Source organism: Falco naumanni, chromosome 14 (genome assembly GCF_017639655.2).
Source record: "Falco naumanni isolate bFalNau1 chromosome 14, bFalNau1.pat, whole genome shotgun sequence".
Classification (NCBI taxonomy): Eukaryota; Metazoa; Chordata; class Aves; order Falconiformes; family Falconidae; genus Falco; species Falco naumanni.
Window position 1 is genome coordinate 13,220,357 of NC_054067.1, and position 16,914 is coordinate 13,237,270.

The 16,914-nt window shown below is 61.1% G+C and overlaps 1 protein-coding gene across 14 annotated transcripts in view; it reads right to left on the reverse strand.

Annotated features, from left to right (window-relative positions):
* The window catches only part of DLG3 (discs large MAGUK scaffold protein 3), an 80,454-nt gene that overhangs the window by 14,690 nt on the left and 48,850 nt on the right, over nt 1–16,914 (reverse strand). For 12 of the 14 annotated variants that reach the window (XR_005830889.1, XR_005830888.1, XM_040614079.1 and 9 more), the window contains 8 exons: nt 14,908–15,032; nt 14,248–14,417; nt 13,762–13,898; nt 13,265–13,409; nt 12,953–13,112; nt 8,192–8,348; nt 7,715–7,817; nt 1,920–2,034 (listed from right to left, as the gene is read on the reverse strand). Coding sequence is in view for 12 of the 14 variants with exons in the window: in XM_040614079.1 (XP_040470013.1) it covers nt 1,920–2,034; nt 7,715–7,817; nt 8,192–8,348; nt 12,953–13,112; nt 13,265–13,409; nt 13,762–13,898; nt 14,248–14,417; nt 14,908–15,032 (1,112 nt within the window). In the remaining 2 variants the exon portion in view is untranslated. Of the gene's footprint in view, nt 1–1,919; nt 2,035–7,443; nt 7,530–7,714; nt 7,818–8,191; nt 8,349–12,952; nt 13,113–13,264; nt 13,410–13,761; nt 13,899–14,247; nt 14,418–14,907; nt 15,033–16,914 lie in introns of those variants that run through there. The other 2 variants (XM_040614086.1, XM_040614087.1) reach the window with 2 other exon arrangements.

Here is a 16,914-nt window from a genome sequence, read left to right on the forward strand (position 1 = left end):
CAGGGTGCAGGGGCCAGACAGCAGCGTGGTCGCTCCGTTCTGCCCCCGGGCCAGCTCGCAGCACACAGCGGGAGCAGCCAAGAGAGCAGATGGTTTGGCTGGAGGGCAGGGGAGCAGTGCCAGGGGCTCCCACGGCCTCCGCCCGGTGCCCAGGCACGGTGCCCGCCTGAGCCCCGGCCCCACGCGGCACAGCCCCGGCACCGGCGGACTCTGCCCTAATGCAGCGCAGGCAGCACGTGAATCCGCTTTGCCCCGGCCCGTGCTGTGCAGCTGCAGCTCCAGAGCAGACGGTGAGGGCCGGCACGCCCCGGTGGGCCCCGGCAGGCACTCGGGGGCCTGGCTCTGGCCGCGCTGATGGCACGCGGGGTGCAGGGCAGCCTCACGGGGCTGACTCAAGCAGTCGGGTAGCGAGTCCTGTAATTGATGTCCTGTCGGCTGCGCAGCAGCTCATCAGCTGGTTTCGGGTAAACTCTGCTCGAAACTACCCCGCCCAGCAGGGCTGGCGCAGCCCAGGCACACGGTGGCTCGCGCAGGCACATCTGTGGGGCGTGCGGCCGCCGAGCCGGGGAGGGTTGGGAAGGGCCATGCTGGAGAGAGCTCGACTCTGGGGTCACCCGCTCAGCAAGGTGCTGCCCAGCGATCACCTGAAGCCACCTGGGTGCGTATGAGGGGACACTGCTGCCGAGGCCACCAAAGCCAAGTGGAGGCATGCACTGAGACGTAAGATGCTACAAGCAGCCCAAAGGCAGCAGGGAGGTCTCTGGCTCGCGGGCGTACCCCGATACATGCAGCACTTCTCCAGGCAGGGATCAGGAGACTCACAGGCTCAACTCAAGCTGGACCCAGGCTGGAGCCTACTTGACCTGTGAGGGTGGTCACGGGACAGCAGGGGAGCAAGGGCAGGACTAGCAAGATGTTTATTCAACACAGCACCCAGCAACTTGCACACCCCCAATACGGAGCACTGGGGTCCTAAATCATGCAAGATGCCTGCAGAGCCTAACAGGAAGGTGTGAACTGCAGGAACCCAGAGCTGCAGCTCCCTCCCCTCTGGCCAGGCTGGGCTTGCACCAGGTCTGGCAACAGCCTGAAGCCCCTCTGCATGGGGCAACAATGCAGTGGGAGATGCAGGCTGAAGCTGCATCACCCTCAGCCATTGTCATCCTTCCCACAGGGAAGAAGCATCCCCTGCTCCTGCCAGCTCCCACCTGCAACAAGCTGCGCTTGATGAGGATTTACAGGATTATTTTAATTACCAAGTTAAAATTACTCATTAGCTGTCACCCAACTCGTGCTTCGGTGGGCAGGAGGGGGCAGGAGGCAGGCAGGGGCTGCCCTGGCACACAGGACTAGCAGCAGCTATTGCTGCATGGCTGCTTAACCCCTGCCTGCCCTGTGCCTGGCTCCAGACCAAGAGCACATCGAGGGCTCAGAGCAATAATCCTCCAAAGAGCTCATCTTCCCTCCAGCCAGATCCTGCTGCAGGACTGGTGGGAGGAGACAAACAAAAGCCTGTTAGTAGGGAGTGGTTTGAGGAGAGCACCCTTAATGCTGCCCTGAGCAGAAGTGGCACTGGATGCCTGGCATTTCCCTGTTTCCCAGTGGTCCCCAGTAGGTCGGCCTGACTGGCAGCTGCCCAGGGCTCTGTACAGACACCAGTGCTTTCCAAAGCGAAGCAGCCCTCAGAAAAGGAGCACAGAGCATCTACCCCTAGAGAACCACGGCAGAAGTATCACTCTCCCTGCTGCACCCTCTGGGCTTCATGATGCATCTACCACACTCGCTTCCCTGGCCTCCAAAGCACCTGTTCACAGAGGTGCGTGGACCAGGCTGAACCATCCCACCCTGTGGGGATATACCCATCCCACCCACCTCTGGCTGCCTGGGGCAAGGGGGCAGGCGGGGGGGGCGAGCCTTACCGGACATAGAGAGATCTCTTCTCGCTTGTCCGGAGCGAGCCGGAGCCAGAGCTCATGCTGCTGTTCATCATCTGCTCTCTCAGGTCGTGGATCTTTGACTCGAAGCGGCTGTACTCTGTGGGGAGAGAGCTGGTCACTGCAGGCAGGAGCTGCCCCTGAGCCGTGCCCCCCCAGCACAGAGCATGTAAGTGCCAGGAGAGGCAATGACAGCCTGTCCGTGAGGCATCTTGCCCATGAGCCCATCCATCCCCCCACACAAGGGAAGCCAAAGAGGCTGCAGCAGCCTGCGGGAGCCCTGGCAGGTCACCTGGAGCTGGCAGGGCACTGGCTGCTCCCAGACCCACTCCAACGTCCCCCAGGCAGCTTGGGCAAGGGCTGCAGACACCTCTACCGCTACTGAGCTGCAGCTCAGCGAGGGAATGGCTGGGCAGGGCTTAGCAAGCTGCTGACCTACAGAACAGTTCAAAATGTGCAGAGCCTCTCCAAGAGACCCTCACCCACCAGACGGAGCAGCAAGGCATGACTGCAGCCATGGGGGTCTCCACACCCACCGCTCTGCCGGCAGCACAGCTGCTCTCCCCAGCAGGCACGGGGAAGAGGGTGACAAAGCACAGCTCCCATCCATGGAAGGGGAGCAAGGAGGAGGAATTCACCTTTCGCTCCTACATCCCGGTGGCAGAGACCCGCAGGAGGAGCTGGGGGACCATCCAGAAGCCGCTGCCACTGCCACGTCCCTGCCAGGCGCTAGGCGGGGAGCAACCGCCACCCTGGCGCCTGCCACTGTGCCAGCCAGACCTTCAGCCGGGTGCAAAGGTTGCGCCGGCAAGCAGAGGGTGGAGGTGCTGGCCCTGCTTACCCAGGGCCAAGCAGGGAAGGTTTGCCAGGCGGCAAGCAACAGCAGCACCGTGCCACCACCGCCACAGCGCACCCCAGCAGTTCTCACCTGGCACCCTGGATTTCGTCCCCTGGGCACACCCTGCAGTTACATCCCTGCATCCCAGCGAGAGCGGACTGGTCTCATCTCTGCTCCAAGACTTGCCTAGAAAGCCTTGTCCGCAACCCAGCGGTTTAGATGCTGTTTGGGGCTTTTTTTGTGAACCAGAGCACCCCGGCAGCAGAAGAAACTGCTCACTGCAAAGCGGAGCCCCAGCAGCGCAGGGGGTTGTGCAGGCTGCTGCATCGCACAGGGGCAGCGGGAACAATGTGCTGCTAACAAATGCACTGCGGGCTGCGTCTGAGAGCCAGCCCCTCACCAAAGGAAGGGGAGAGATGACACTCGGTGCAGAGGCACGTGGGCTGGGGTTATGGGGTTACGCAGCTACAGCTCAGCATTTCCTGGCTCTCCAGCCCTTCACTCTGCAGCTGAAACCACCTGGGCATCCCCCTCCTGCACCCAGCTAGCAAAGATGCATTTTTACTTAAAGACCGAAGAAAAAAAAAACACACAAAACCAAAAAACCAAGGTAATACACACACAAAAACTGCCAAGGAACTCCACATGAAGCCCCTTCCCCTGCTACAGGACCTCAACAGGTGCCACACACCGGGCAGAGTTGGCTGCTTGATGTGGAGGTCACCAGAACCCCACTGAGCCCCACTGCCTCACGCTAAGGGGCACCCACTGCCCCTTCTGCTCGCAGAGGGAAACACAGCTGCAGCCAGGCATGGGCAAAGCTTATAATATAAGAAAATTGAATTTTGACACCAAAGCAGCACCGGGGTTTTACAGAGTTCCCAGCAGAGGTAGGTGAACTGCATCCTGCTCTGCTCCTCTCGCCCCACACCGGGGTGGACCACAGCATCTGTGGTGCAGCTCCTTCTGCCCCAGGATGCCCATGAGGTCTTATAACCCCGAGGAGCACCTGTCCGAAGCAGGTAGCTTCTCTGTAAAGCCTCTTTGATATAGAAGAGCTATTTCCCCTAGAAAGCTGCTGAGCTGGGCACTGCAACTCCTGCACCAGCCGAGTCATCCCAAACCCAACCAAGGGCACAGACCTTCTGCACACCCTGCACTAAGAGGACCGCTGCTCCCTGCCACACGGACTTGCATCCCTCCCACAACATCCTTCCCCACAAGAAGCCCGGCATGGAGGATACACCACCCAGGATCGGGCAGGCAGCAAAGGGCAAAAGCAGGTTCAGCCGCCACTGGCATCAGGGCGGGGATGCTGGGAGGGCAACCTTTGGGTGCCACCGCCCTGCCAGAAACTGTGTCCACTGCATGAAACCCAAGGGCAGAGCTCAAATGCCCCCACCTCAGCCAAAGCACTCCATGGAAATGGGCTTTCCAAGTTTTGCTGGAGCAGCCACGGTGCTTGGAGGGGCTGGAAAAGCCTGCAGGCACAAGAAGCACAAGCCAGACTGGAGGCAGCAAACCGAAGGAGGACACAGGGATTGCTCTGGCTTTATCCCCCAGAAAGAAAACACAGCCCAGTTTAGGAAGGGGTCTCCGAAGGAGCCACCAACCCATACTCCAGCTGCGGGAGGGTGCAGAGTGGAGGAACAGCCAGCTCCAAAACCAAACCCACCACCACCCTCCCCAGTGCAGAGGAGGCAATGCTACCCTGGGAGTGAGCATGGGATGCTCCCAGTTGCCACCCCCCTTTATCTGTGTGCTGGAGCAGCCTCTAAGACAGTTACTGGCAGATAACCCCCAGCAAGCAGCGCTCCCGCCTTTGCACCCTGGCTCGCAGCCACCTCGCCTCTGCATCCTGCAAGATCTCCTGCACAGCCAAAATCTGTCTGGGAAGCCCGTCCACAGCACAGCAGGGAGGTGAGCCACAGCTGATCCCCACCTCCCCAGCATTCCCATGGGACCCAGGTGTCGGGTATGTTCAGTACACACTTACCAAGACTGAAAAATATGCAACAGGTGACCTGGCGCCTCTCGCTGTGAGCGCCACGTGCCAGGACATTTGCTATTCCCACTCAGCAACTCAGTAAAAACACCGCTCCACCCTCCCACCGCTCTTCGCATCCCAGCGTGCGGGTGCCCCTGGAGCTAGGCCTGACCCTGCACCTCAGGCTGAGCTCAGCACTGGGAGCAGGATACGGCCCTGCACGCCTGAGTGCATGCAAGTCACAGACCATTACGATCAGGCACCAAGGATCCCCAGCACTGGCACACACTCGAGTGTGCACCTGCAAACATACCCAGCAGAGCCAACAAGACAGCAGGTCTGGGGGTGATTCCTGAGCACCAGAAAGCAGTGCAAGGGGAGAAGGTGCTTATAGGGAGGGGAGTTGCCTTGGAAAACACCCCCTGCGCATGCATAAAGCCTCATGCACGTGCCCCACTCTCCCTAGCACACAAACTCACCCACCCAGGGCCAAGCTGGCTCCACCAGGCCATCAGCAGAGCCTAGCGATGCTCAGCCACAGGCTCCAGCCTGGCCACCAGCAAGAACTACCCCCAGCTCCACCCTTCCCCTCCAGCCCAGCATACTGTCACCTTGACCCCGCACACCTTCCAGCTGCGGGATTACAGACACCTCCCTGCACAGGATGCACGCACGTGCCACGTTCCCAGGTGAGCAGAGAGGAGTGCCCGCGGGGAAAGCTTGGAGGCTTTTTAGAAGTTGTTGCGCGGCCTGACACTTCCCTTTGAGTGACCAGCTCAGAGAAATGCTGTCAGTTTTTGTATTTTTAGGCTAGGAATATCAAGGCTTTGTTGCGTGGGGTGTGAGGAGGGTGAATCACCAAGTGTTGGTGATAGTGGCGGGCAAAGGTCGGGGGAGAAGTGCTGAAGGGGAAGGGACCTCACAAACAGCTCAGAGGCACCATCGCAGGGAGCAGTCTCCTCCTCCTTGACGGCATGCAGCAGTGGTCAGAGGCACTGCGCCAGGCGCAGGAGCTCAGAAGAAAGGCAGGACCACCTTCCATCCTTCCCTGGTTTTGTCTTTGCTTCTTTCCACTCCTAGTGACTGGCGGGATCCTGCAGGGAGGGCACCTCATCCCCTGAGACCTGGGGGCAAGCAGCCTCTGCTCCCTCAGAGCCTCAGTGAGGTCAGATGCAGAGCACGCCTGTGGGGTGCTGGGTGAGTGCACGCAAGTCCTACCCATGCTCACGTACAAGAGACCGGTGCCACACTCCACCTCTGCTAGCAGGGAGGAACTTCTCAAAGCCCCTTTCCACCAGCATCTCCTCCTTTGGGCATCTTACGATCCAGCTTTCCCTCTCTTTCCACAGCCACGATGCACACAGAAAAGGCAAACATTTCCAAGCACGCATCCCCTCGAGGGCACCCAGTCTCACCAGCACCTGGGGCTCGCGCCAGGGAGACCCCTGCCCTTGGCTCCCAGGCCTTCAAGCCCTGCAGCACTGAGGTGAGCTCCCTGGGCACAAGAGCCTGTGTTTCACAGCAGCCGCCTGTGTGCCAGGTGCTGCTGCCCGCACGGGCCAGGAGCCGTCACAGACGTGGAAAGCCACCGGCAAGAAAAGCACTGACATTTCAGCCTAGGTCTAAAGGGGTTTCAAAACATTTTGTGCTGTTTGACATTCAGGAACCACTCTTGGTTGGCATCTTTGCCAAATCTCAAGTGGCGATGAGAGCCAGAACTACAAGAACATTAAGTGCTTCCTGGAAAGAAAGGGAAAAAAAATCCCAAAACAAACAACAACAAAAAACCTCCAATAAACCCCACACAAACCAAACAAACCCCACACCCACAGCACAGCCCTGAGTGGCACTAACGGCTCCACACCCCAATGGCCGCTGCCATGGGACAGAGGGGCAGCGGGGACAGGGACCCGCAGGGCACTGCCCAGCGATGCCACCCGGGAGGTGGCACCAGGCCAAGGGCGAGCGAGGGGCCGCACGCCGGCCCCACTGGAGAGGACCAGAGGTCCCGGGGGAGAAAACCAGTGGGTCCCAGGACACCTTCCCCAGGGGCCGGGAATTGCTGCATCCTGGCAGCGGCACGGGGCTGCTGGGGACACGGCGACGGCGCGGCAGCAGCCCCGGCCCCTCGCCCGCCGCGGGCTGCCCCTTGGCCCACGGGCGCCGCTCAGCCCAGCACCGCCGGCCCGGGGAGGGGTTCGGCAGGGAGCTGCCCGCACCCCCCGCAGCCGCGACCGGCCGCCCCACGCGGGACCACCAGCCCCCAGCACGTCTGCGAGGGAACTAAAGGCCGGGGCCAGCGAAAGGCACCGGCGGGGCGGTGGGGGGGGGGGGGGGGGGGGAGCGGCGGGGGGATGCTCGGAGTAGGGGACGTGCCCCTCCACCGAGGCCCCGGTTCCAACGCCCACCGGCCCCGTGGTCGCAGGGGCGGTCCCGGAGCCACCCCCTTGGGCCAAGCCCCTCTCCGAAGCTCCCCCCGCACCCCCCAGCAAGGTCTACGGGACCACGGAGCGGGGCCTCGCGGCGACGCCATGCCGCAGATAGACACCCCCCACCCCGGAGACCACCCCCCTCCCGGCGAGCCCCCCGCCGAGCCCAGAGCCGGAGGGAGCGGCCCGACCCGTGCGGCCGGGCCAGCCGCGGGGCCGGGGAGGCGCGGGCGACGCCGGCGGAGCCCCGCTCACCTACAGGCCGGAGGGGGGCGGCGGCAACCCCGGCAGCAGCCCCGGAGCCGCCCGGCCCGCACACAAAGCCGCGCAGGCACCGCCGGCGGGACGCCACCGCCCCGCCCTCTCCGCCGCGCTGACCAATCGGCGTCCGCACCTCCCCCCGGGCCCCGCCCCGCCCCAATCGGCGCCTCGCCGGCCGACCCCGCCCCGCGCGCCAGCCGACGCCCCGCCCCCTCATCTCCATGAGACGCCCCGCCCCGCCCCGGTGCCGGTGCCGGTGCCGTACCTTCGGGCCGGTACTGCGCGATGATGGTCACCGTCTGCCCCGCCCGCTTCAGCGCCGCCGCCGCCTGCTCGTGGGTAGCGTTGCGGAGGTTCACGCCGTTCACCTGCCGGAGAGAGCGGCTCCGCTGAACCGGACCGACCGAGGCTTGGTCCGACCGGGTCGGCCCCGCACCCCGGCCCTCGGCACCGCTTCCTCCCGCCCCCGTACCGGTACCCGCAGTATCCGCACTCTCACTGCCTCATCACCCAGCCCCTGTGCCCCCCAGGACCATGCCTGGTACCGGCATCCCCAGTACCGGAACCTCCAGTACTGGCCTCTCTGGTACCCGCTCCCGGTACCCGCACTGGGGGTACCCCCGCCGGCCGGCCAGGCACCCAGAGGTCACCTCCGCACCAGGGCTGGGGCTGGGCTCTGTTGAACTGCCCTGGGTGGCGGGGGACAGGGGTACAGCAGCAGCGGGTATCCTCCGCAACTCACCGAGAGGATCCGGTCTCCCCTCCGCAGCTCCCCGCTGAGGTCTGCAGGGCCTCCAGCCAGGATGAAGGACACAAAGATCCCTTCACCATCTTCCCCTCCAACAATGTTGAAGCCCAGGCCGGTGGAGCCTTTGTGCAGGATAATTTTCCGGGGCTCCCTGGAAGGGCAGACATGGGACAGGGAGACATTAGGGTGAGCAGCAGCGAAGCTGGGGACAGGATCGGCCGTGCCCGGGCTTCCCGACACACCGGCAGGGCTGGAGTCACCCCCGGTGCAACCTGGTGTGACTCAGCCCTCGGCACCAAGGAGGATGATGAACTGGCAGAGGTGCGGGCAGTTGCACGAGCGACATGAGACACAGCACGGACAGAGACAGAGCATCTGCTGCGAAATCACACATAGGAAATATTGGACTGCGAGGTGACACTGGGTACCGCCAGCCTGGGCACTGAGGATGGTGCAGCCGTGCCGGGGGTGGATTTAGCCCCTCGGCACCCGTGCAGCACAGCAAGCGTGCCTGCAACTCCACACACCCCCGTGCCACAGGCTGTGCGCCGCTCAACAGAAGTCCTCAATTTTTCAATGATGACAATCCTTTTGTTGCAGCTCAAACAATAGGCAAGCGAAGGCAGAAAAACTGCCTGGCATTGCAAAAATCCTGTGTCAATTTTCATCTGGGAAAAAAACCCCAAGTCTGATGGAAATAATGGCAGCTCCCAGCTCAAGTGCTGGATTAAAATAAGAAGGAACAAATGACACCAGACAACCAGCACAGGCTGGCAGTGACTGTCAGCCAACACGACACTGGGGACGATCAGTGCATCCGCTGCAGTGACCACCTGGATCGCAGGAGCTCTGGTGGGTACCGCAAGGACCAAGGACAGGCCGGTGACTTCAGCAGCCTGATGAACCCTGCACCTACCGGGGAGCAGAGGGAGATTTCTGGGATGCAGTAGGAGAGATGCTGGAGCTCCAGGCATGGCACTGGCTGAGCACACCCACAGCGGACCCTAAAATGGTGGCAGACTTGTGCTAAGGGGACCCTGGCGCACCAGGGGGGCTGGCCCAGCTGGCCCCCCTGGCTGCCGGCAACAGCCAAGAAAGGAACAGGGCTCAGGCAGCACAAGTGGAACAGGGTCCCAGGGGAATAAAATTTGGCTGAGCAGACAGCACAAAGCCCTGCAGCCTGGCAGCATGCTCCCAGGCCGCTCTTGCAAGAAAACATCTTGTTCAGCCCCCCCTGGGACAGGCTGGAGCATCACTGCTGTCACCTGGGCAGATAAGGAAAGGTTTTGATGCTTTCATGGATGCTGGTGGCAGGATTTACCTCCAGGGACACACACCAGCACCCCAGGAAAAGTCTCCCCCCCATCCTTCCCTGTGGGGGAGTCCTGATGAGCTTATAAGGAACAATAGGAGCAGGAGACAGAAGTGCAGGACACCTTGCAAGAAGGTCTTGGTGGGCTCCTGCCCTGTCCAGGACTTCGGGCTCAGCACAGCCTGACTGTCTTGGCTCTCCTAGCAGCTCCTCTCCCTGTCCCTGTGCCTCCCACGAGGCACAGCAGCATCCCAGTCCCCTATCTTTGGCCACACTTGCTTCTGTGGCTTCACCGCTGCCTTGAAGGGGACAGGGATGGCTGTCCCCTGTAGGACATGAATGATGAGACATTGACAGTGAACACTGCAGCGTGGCAGGCTCTGCTGGTGGCACCAGCCAGGAGGTGCGAGGGGCGGAACGCACTGAATGCTCCATGCCACAGCCACCCTGCACTACCTGGCTGCCTCTCACCGGCTGCAAGGCCCAAGGCTGCCCTGACCCACACACAGGGGTTTATGGAAGCACAGAAAGGATCCAGCCTTCACTCTGCTAGACCCTACAGACTTTACTCCTTCCTGCCCCTGCAGGCACAGACAGCACAGCCCTGACTGGGGGGAGCAGCCAAGTGAGGGCAAATTCGCAGCCTGGCTCCCCATGCCTGCAGCTCTACACCATGCATTGCCACAGCCCCTTGCCTTCAAACGCAGAGGTACAGCAGAGCTGTAACTCCAGCTATGCATTTCTGATGGGGCAGAGGCTGAATCTACCTTGTGACCTTCAGAAAATACCTGCTTTATCTCTATGGCCTCTGAGATAAGCAGGGCTCAAGACTCAGCTGGACCACAGCATGAGGCTGGGATGCAGTAGGGCAAGAAGACACCAGGGAAACACCATGGAAATGCCATTTGGGTCAAAACAGGCTTAACTCCAAGTCCTTGGGATGCCACCAGGGCTTGGCTCAGGGCTGGCTGCAAGGGAGCAGGGAGGGCTGCAGCCGTCCGTCCCTCTGCAGCAAAGCTGTGCTGGGGCTAGAGCTTTCCCAGGGGAAGAAGCAGGTCAGATTTCTGGGTCTGCAAACCTGGCCTCCAACCAGCTGACGAACTTGCTCCGCCTTTGTGTTTTGTTGCTGCTCAAGCAAAGTGCAGGAACCACCACTGCAACTCAGCCCAGGGGGAAGCATCCTCAGCACCCATGAGGATCAGACAGTTTGGTGAAAGGTAGAAAGACACTACAGGAACCAAGGAGAGGAAATAAAGCCCCAGACAGGTACATCTCCAGTCTCAGTCATGACGTGCACTCTCTGCTTCCTTTCTCATCCCAGGAGGCAGGACATGGATCCTGCAGGCAGATCCTGTGCCAGACGTTGCAGCGTTAACACTGGGACTTCAGCACAGAGTGACTGTGGGGATCCAGTGGGGCTGTGCCAGGTCTGTGTTGTAGTGGTGGAGCTCACCGGAAAACAGATGCTCTGTTCCTTGGCCCTGAGCACTGCAGGACATGAGGGTCACTACGTCCACGTCCACATCTGCAGCAGCACTTGTGCCCGTGAGAGGGGAAGAGGCTTGATACTGGATCCAGGCTAGGTCCCTCTGCTTCTCCTGGTGAATGGCTAGCAGAAGCCTCCTGGGACGCAGCTGCTTTTTCAGGGGAGTCACTGCCTTTCTCCACACCAGTAAGATGCATTTGGACCACGTGGGTCCTACTGTACAACCTTGATGATGCACAAACCAACAACGTCTTCATCCACAGCAATAAAGCCGTCCTGGGAGGGTCGGTGATGCGCACGAGGTTTTCAGTGCTGGGGTGGATGAGGGAGGGGCTGAGCCCACTGCTGGCCGCAGATCTGCCGGGGAGCAGAGGGCTATCGGCCGAGCAGTACCAGCCCGTCTGCAGCGGGACCCTCCCCAAGGCAGCACCATCCTCTAGCGGCCACCAGCCAGTGCTGCACCATGGCCACTGCCAAGCCACCGCTGAGCCCCTGCCGAGCCATCACCGTGCCACTGCCACTGGGCCGTGTCCAGCCTGGGCTGGGCTGCTCGCTCTGCCCTCTGGCCCGCAAATAAGGACATCAGCGCGTGGAGGAAGGGACAACCTGGTGAGACCGGGGTCCCTGGCGAGAGACAGATGGTTGTTTTCCGAGCGCTGGGACTCAGTCCCTTCTGGGGTGCAATGTAATGGCAGAAAGCACTGCTCCTGCATGTGGCATCATCCCTCAGTGCCCTGACGGCACAGGAGTTGCTACACCCAGCAAGGATGCAGCACCAGGAACAGGCTGTTGAACTGGCACCGTTGGTGCCAAGACCAGCGGGGAGAGACGGGGCACAGGTGGAGGCCAGTGCCGCACAGGTCACGGTACACAGAGGCACCTGGCTGTGGCCAAGCACCAAGAAGCCAGAAATCCGCATGATGAAGGTGAGTGTAGCCAGTCTCCAGGAGGACAGTGGCCCTGGCACTGGATGGCAAGTCAGGGTCTCCTGCTCCGGCATCTGCCAGTGCCCTGCGGAATGGGACAATCGCAGCCGAGGCTACTGCACCTTCCACTGCAAATGTAACAACAAAACCAGCCCGTGACCTTGCTCCTAACCACAGAGCCAGCACTAAGCCTAACCTGAGTTTCAGTCCTAAGAATGCAGCCTGAGCCCTACAGCCCTGGCCCTGGGGATACCAAACGCAGAGCAGGCTCAGCACTGGCCCCGAGGCTGTTGCAAGTAGAGGGAAAGCTGTGAGCCCTGGTAAGCAGAGCAGGACCAGCTAGGTCTTGCTCTCCTGTCCTCAGCACAAAGCTTTGGAGAAGTTTTACATCGCATTTAGGCTCAGAGCAACGTCTTCTTTGTGCTCCTCTTTATTTCCTGGGCTCAGGAAACAAACCTGCTCGTGCAGCATAGATGATGCTAGCAGGGAAAAGGGGGCCATGCCAGGGCTGCGCAGGAGGCTGTCAAGCCTGGAGCTGGCAGCTGGTGAAATGGCACCTGGGTGCAGGTGGTTTGGGATGCTGGGCTCAGGGAACACGGGAGGAGAAGCCCTACCTGTACCCAGAGCTGTGCCCCCCTCGGCCCCTCACTCCCAGCACAGCTCGACTCGGGGACAGGCGGCTCACAGCCTGGGAGCCTGTGGCACTGCTGGCACTGGATGGCACCGTAAGGGCAGGGAACACCTTGTATGCCAGGTATTGTAAAACAAGTAAAAGAACAAAGCTGAAATGCAGACATGTAAGGCTCAGGGAGGAGTAGAAGGGAGAATGGGAAAAGTGGGGATGCAGTGAGCCAGGGAGCGATACAGCAGGGCTGGTCTCAGTGGGGGTGAGCACGGACCTCAGTGCAGGGGCCCCAAGCTTTGTACCGTGCACCCACAAATGGGCTTTTGGCCGAGGTTCTGCGCCGGCAGCGAGGGAAAGAGGGAAGGAGAAGGAACAAGAATTAGGGATGCTCATGCCTGGTACTCACCTGGTGAAGTCCTCATCCCCGATCATATGCCGAGGGATGGGCGAGTACCGGGATGGAGTCACCTGGGGAGGGACAGGGTAGGCAGGCTTGCTCTCAACGCTGCCCAGGTAGCCCAGACTGGAGTTATGGCTTATGTGGTTGTCAGCCAAGGCTGAGAAGGCTGCAGGGGAGGAGAAGGGCATCAGGAGCAGAAATCCATCTGCATTGCAGACATGGAGACCAGCCCAGCATCGCCCATCGCCCCAGCACGCTCCGTCCCCCCAAGCCCTGTGGTGCCTGGCCTGCTGCGCCAGTGGCCGGAGGCGTACGTACTGCTGGCGTAGTCGGGGGGCGCGTACATGTCGTTGAGGTGGATGTTGCCGGGCTTGGCCACTTTCAGGTACACCATGTCAGAGGTGTTCTTCAGGGCGGCCACCGCCTCCTCGTGCCGCACGTCCTGCAGGTTCGTGTTATTCACCTGCCGGAGGGAAGGGGCTGCATGACATGGCTGCAGGCAGGAGGGCAGGCAGGAGGGCAGGCAGGAGGGCAGGCAGGAGGGGGTGCCAATGCAGCCCTGTGGGAGTGGAGCAGTTTCCCACAGGGTAGGTGCCATAGTAGCTCCAGAGACAAGGTCCCATCTCCGTGGGTTTGACCCTCCTGCCTGCAGCCGGTGCTGCGCCTGCCCCTCCAAGACCACCATCCCAGTGGGGACCCCAGGGCAGAGGCGCGGAGCTGCTGGCGGGAGGGGTGCTGGGGTTCAGGACTGGCACTGAGGCATGGCGGAGGCTGCCCGGCTTTGCACTGCAGCCGGCTGCGGGCATGGGGCTTACCGCGAGCAGCCGGTCCCCGATCTGCAGGCGCCCGTCCTTCTGGGCAGCACCTCCCTCGATGATCTTGGTGATGTAGATGCTGTTGTCCCCAGGGATGTGCTGGTTCCCAATGCCCCCTGCAATGCTGAACCCCAGGCCTGAGGGGGAGAAAGAGGTGAGGAGTGAGGGACAGATGGACAGAGCCCTGGGCTGGCCCCACGGCCCCACTGCCTCACTGGGCTCCCACCCTGCCCCAAACCTGGCAGGCGATGGGCCACTCTGCTGCTGTGCAGGGACAGCACAGCCACTGCACACTGCACTGTGGGGCTGTCCCACACCCCATGCCCCATAGCATCCTGCACTGCTGGGCCACCCTGCAGCCTCCTGTACCATGGCGGTGCCAACTCCTGCCTTGTACCCTGCAGCATCCCACACTGAGGGGTCACCCCACGCCGTCCCACAGGACAATGGGGCACCCTCGTCCTGTGGACAGAGTGAGGGGTTCACCTTTGGGGCCCTTCATCAGGTTGACCTCCATGATGGTCTCTGGTGGGGGCTGCCGGCGGCGCACCACGAGCCGCACCACAGGGCCCGCTTCCTTCAGGGCCTCCACGGCTTTGCTGTGCACCACCTCGGAGACGTCCACGTCGTTCACCCGCAGCACACAGTCATTCACCCTGCAGGCACAGAGTAACTCTAAGATCCCCTGGGGAACCGCCAGCCCATGCCACCCTCCTCCGGACACCTCTACCACCCTCCTCTGGCTGCACGGACCCTTCTGTGGAGGAGAGCTGCTCAGGATGGCCAGATCCTGCCCTGCCAGGGTGAGAGCGGGGTCCTCTCCAAAGGGAGAGGCAGTGGGGCTGGTCCTCATGGTGTGACCCTGGTGGAGATGGGAGACGAGGGGAAAGGCTGGATCCTGCCCCAAGCCACACAGGGAAGGATGGGAACCACAGCCTGGCACAGGAGGGGAGAAGGGGAGGCAGCGGACAGGAGGCTGGTGGCAGGGGACCATGGGCATTCCTGCACTGATGGGATGTGGCTGTGGGGAAGGGAGAGGGAGGTGCTGGGGACCATGGCAGGGGAGGGGGGCAGCAGTTGCCTAGAACATCCCTGGGGAGATCCTGGGTGACACTGATGGGACAGTTCCCCTGGCCCTGTACTCACCCCAGACGGCCGTCCATGGCTGCTGCTCCCCCGGGGATGATTTTGGTGATGAAGATACCTGGGTCATCTGGAACATGGGGGTTGTCGATTCCTCCTGCTATGCTAAAGCCGAGGCCGGAGTTACCCTGTGGGAAATCAAACACCGTGTCTTTCCCCGGCGGGCAACCGCTTGCTGCTGGCCCTCCTGAAGCTGTTTCCCCCAAGCTGCAGCTGGCCGGGGCACAGGAGCCCTTACAGCATCTGTCAAGCCCCAGGGTACCCGGCTCAGGGGGCAGAGGGATGCGCGGCCGGAGGGGAGGCCAGTGCTCATCAGCTGAGGCACTCGGTGCAGCAGCGCGGAGCACCAAACAGATGGAGCGGGAGAGTAGGAGCCGCCAAGGACCTCCCTCGCCACCGCATCTCCGCTGAGAGACTCTGAGGCAGGCAGTGAGCTGAGGGAAGAGGGGGTGGTCCTTGGCGGAGAAAACCTCCCCTTGCTGGCTGCTCCACAAGAGGAGACACTGATGCTGCAACCCGCACGGAGCAACAGGGTTTGTGCCAGTCACCAGCATCCCACCCCTGCCCCCCACACCCTGGGATGCAGCCCTGGCATGGAACCAACCCAGGGAGCAGCAGTGCTGATGCCAAAATTTGTAGGATAGGGTGGAGAGGGCTGTCAGAATGGCGTGAGGTCTCCAGTTCTGCCTCCTCTTCCTCCTGGACACGCTTGGAGCATCACTTGAGCTTCATGCTGCTGAAGTTTGCCCAGGGGGAATGCAGGGGCCATGCTCTGTCTCCAGCCCCGTCCCGGCAGCATCCCAGGACAAGCAGCCATGGCTCTGCGCTGCCTCTCCCACTTGCAGGATCCCCATTAGTGACACACTCACAGGCGCTGCTTCCAGCTCCATGCTTGATGCAAGTGGACAATTCCTGCTTTTTCTGCTCTGCCTTGAAAATCAGATGGCTCGTTGCCTTGTTTTCTCATGCGGAAGAGCTGACACTTAGTCACATCCTACTGTGCCTGCCTCTCTCATACACAAACAGGCTCAGGCCAAGCGCTCTCCCGGCTGCCCACAGCCCCAGTGCTCAGCGTGGGGCAATGGGGAGCTCTGCCTTTCTGGGGGACCTGTGGCCAGGAGGGTCACACCAAAGCTCAAGCTCTGCGGGATCATCTAGCACCAGCAGCTGGCTGGGGTTTGTGCTTGTCCTCAGCAATCTGGGCTCAGCATCAGCTCTTGCAGGGACGCAGAGGTCTCTGCTCTGACTTTACACCACCCATGACACAGCACATGGCGACTCCAGGAGCCACCATGGCCTCTCACTACAAGCACTCCTGGATGTCTCCTGCCGGCTGGGATTTGACAGGCAGTGACAAGGAGGCACTCGGCAGTGAAAGGCCTGAGGCCGCTCTCCTTCCTCTAACCTGGATTCTGATTACCCTGTTCCCAGATCAAAAAAGCTGCTTACTGTCACTACAGACCCAGCCTGGCCCCAGTAAGGCAGGTGAGACTGTGCAAAATGGTCTCCAGCCATTCGTTGTGCCTGTCTATGGAAGCTGCTAGCTACAAAACCTGGAAACGATTAAGGAGGCGTTTATTTTCATTTTGATAAACGTTGAAATGGAGTTCTAGGGATTTCTTAGCTGGTATTGGATTTGATGTAGACATGGGGGCAGCTCCTGCTGCCAACACATGTATGGTGGGTAAACCCAAACCCATGTCCCTCTGTGGACAAAGTTTCCTCAGTTATTGCCCCCAAAATGCTGCTGTATTTGCCCTTGTCTTTACAACAAGGACAAGGATTAACAACAGTGACAGACAAGCAATTCTGGGGTACAGTCTGGGAGCTGAACACCCCAGGAAGGGGACAGCCTCACCCGCAAACACCAGAGTGCTTCTATGGCAGGAAGATGGAGCTGCTGGATCCCACTGGACATCAGGTGAAGAGGGAGGACCTGGAAATGGTCCACGCTGGTCCTGGCTGCTAAGCACTGAAATTCCCTCATGGTTTCTCGCTGCAGAGAGGGAA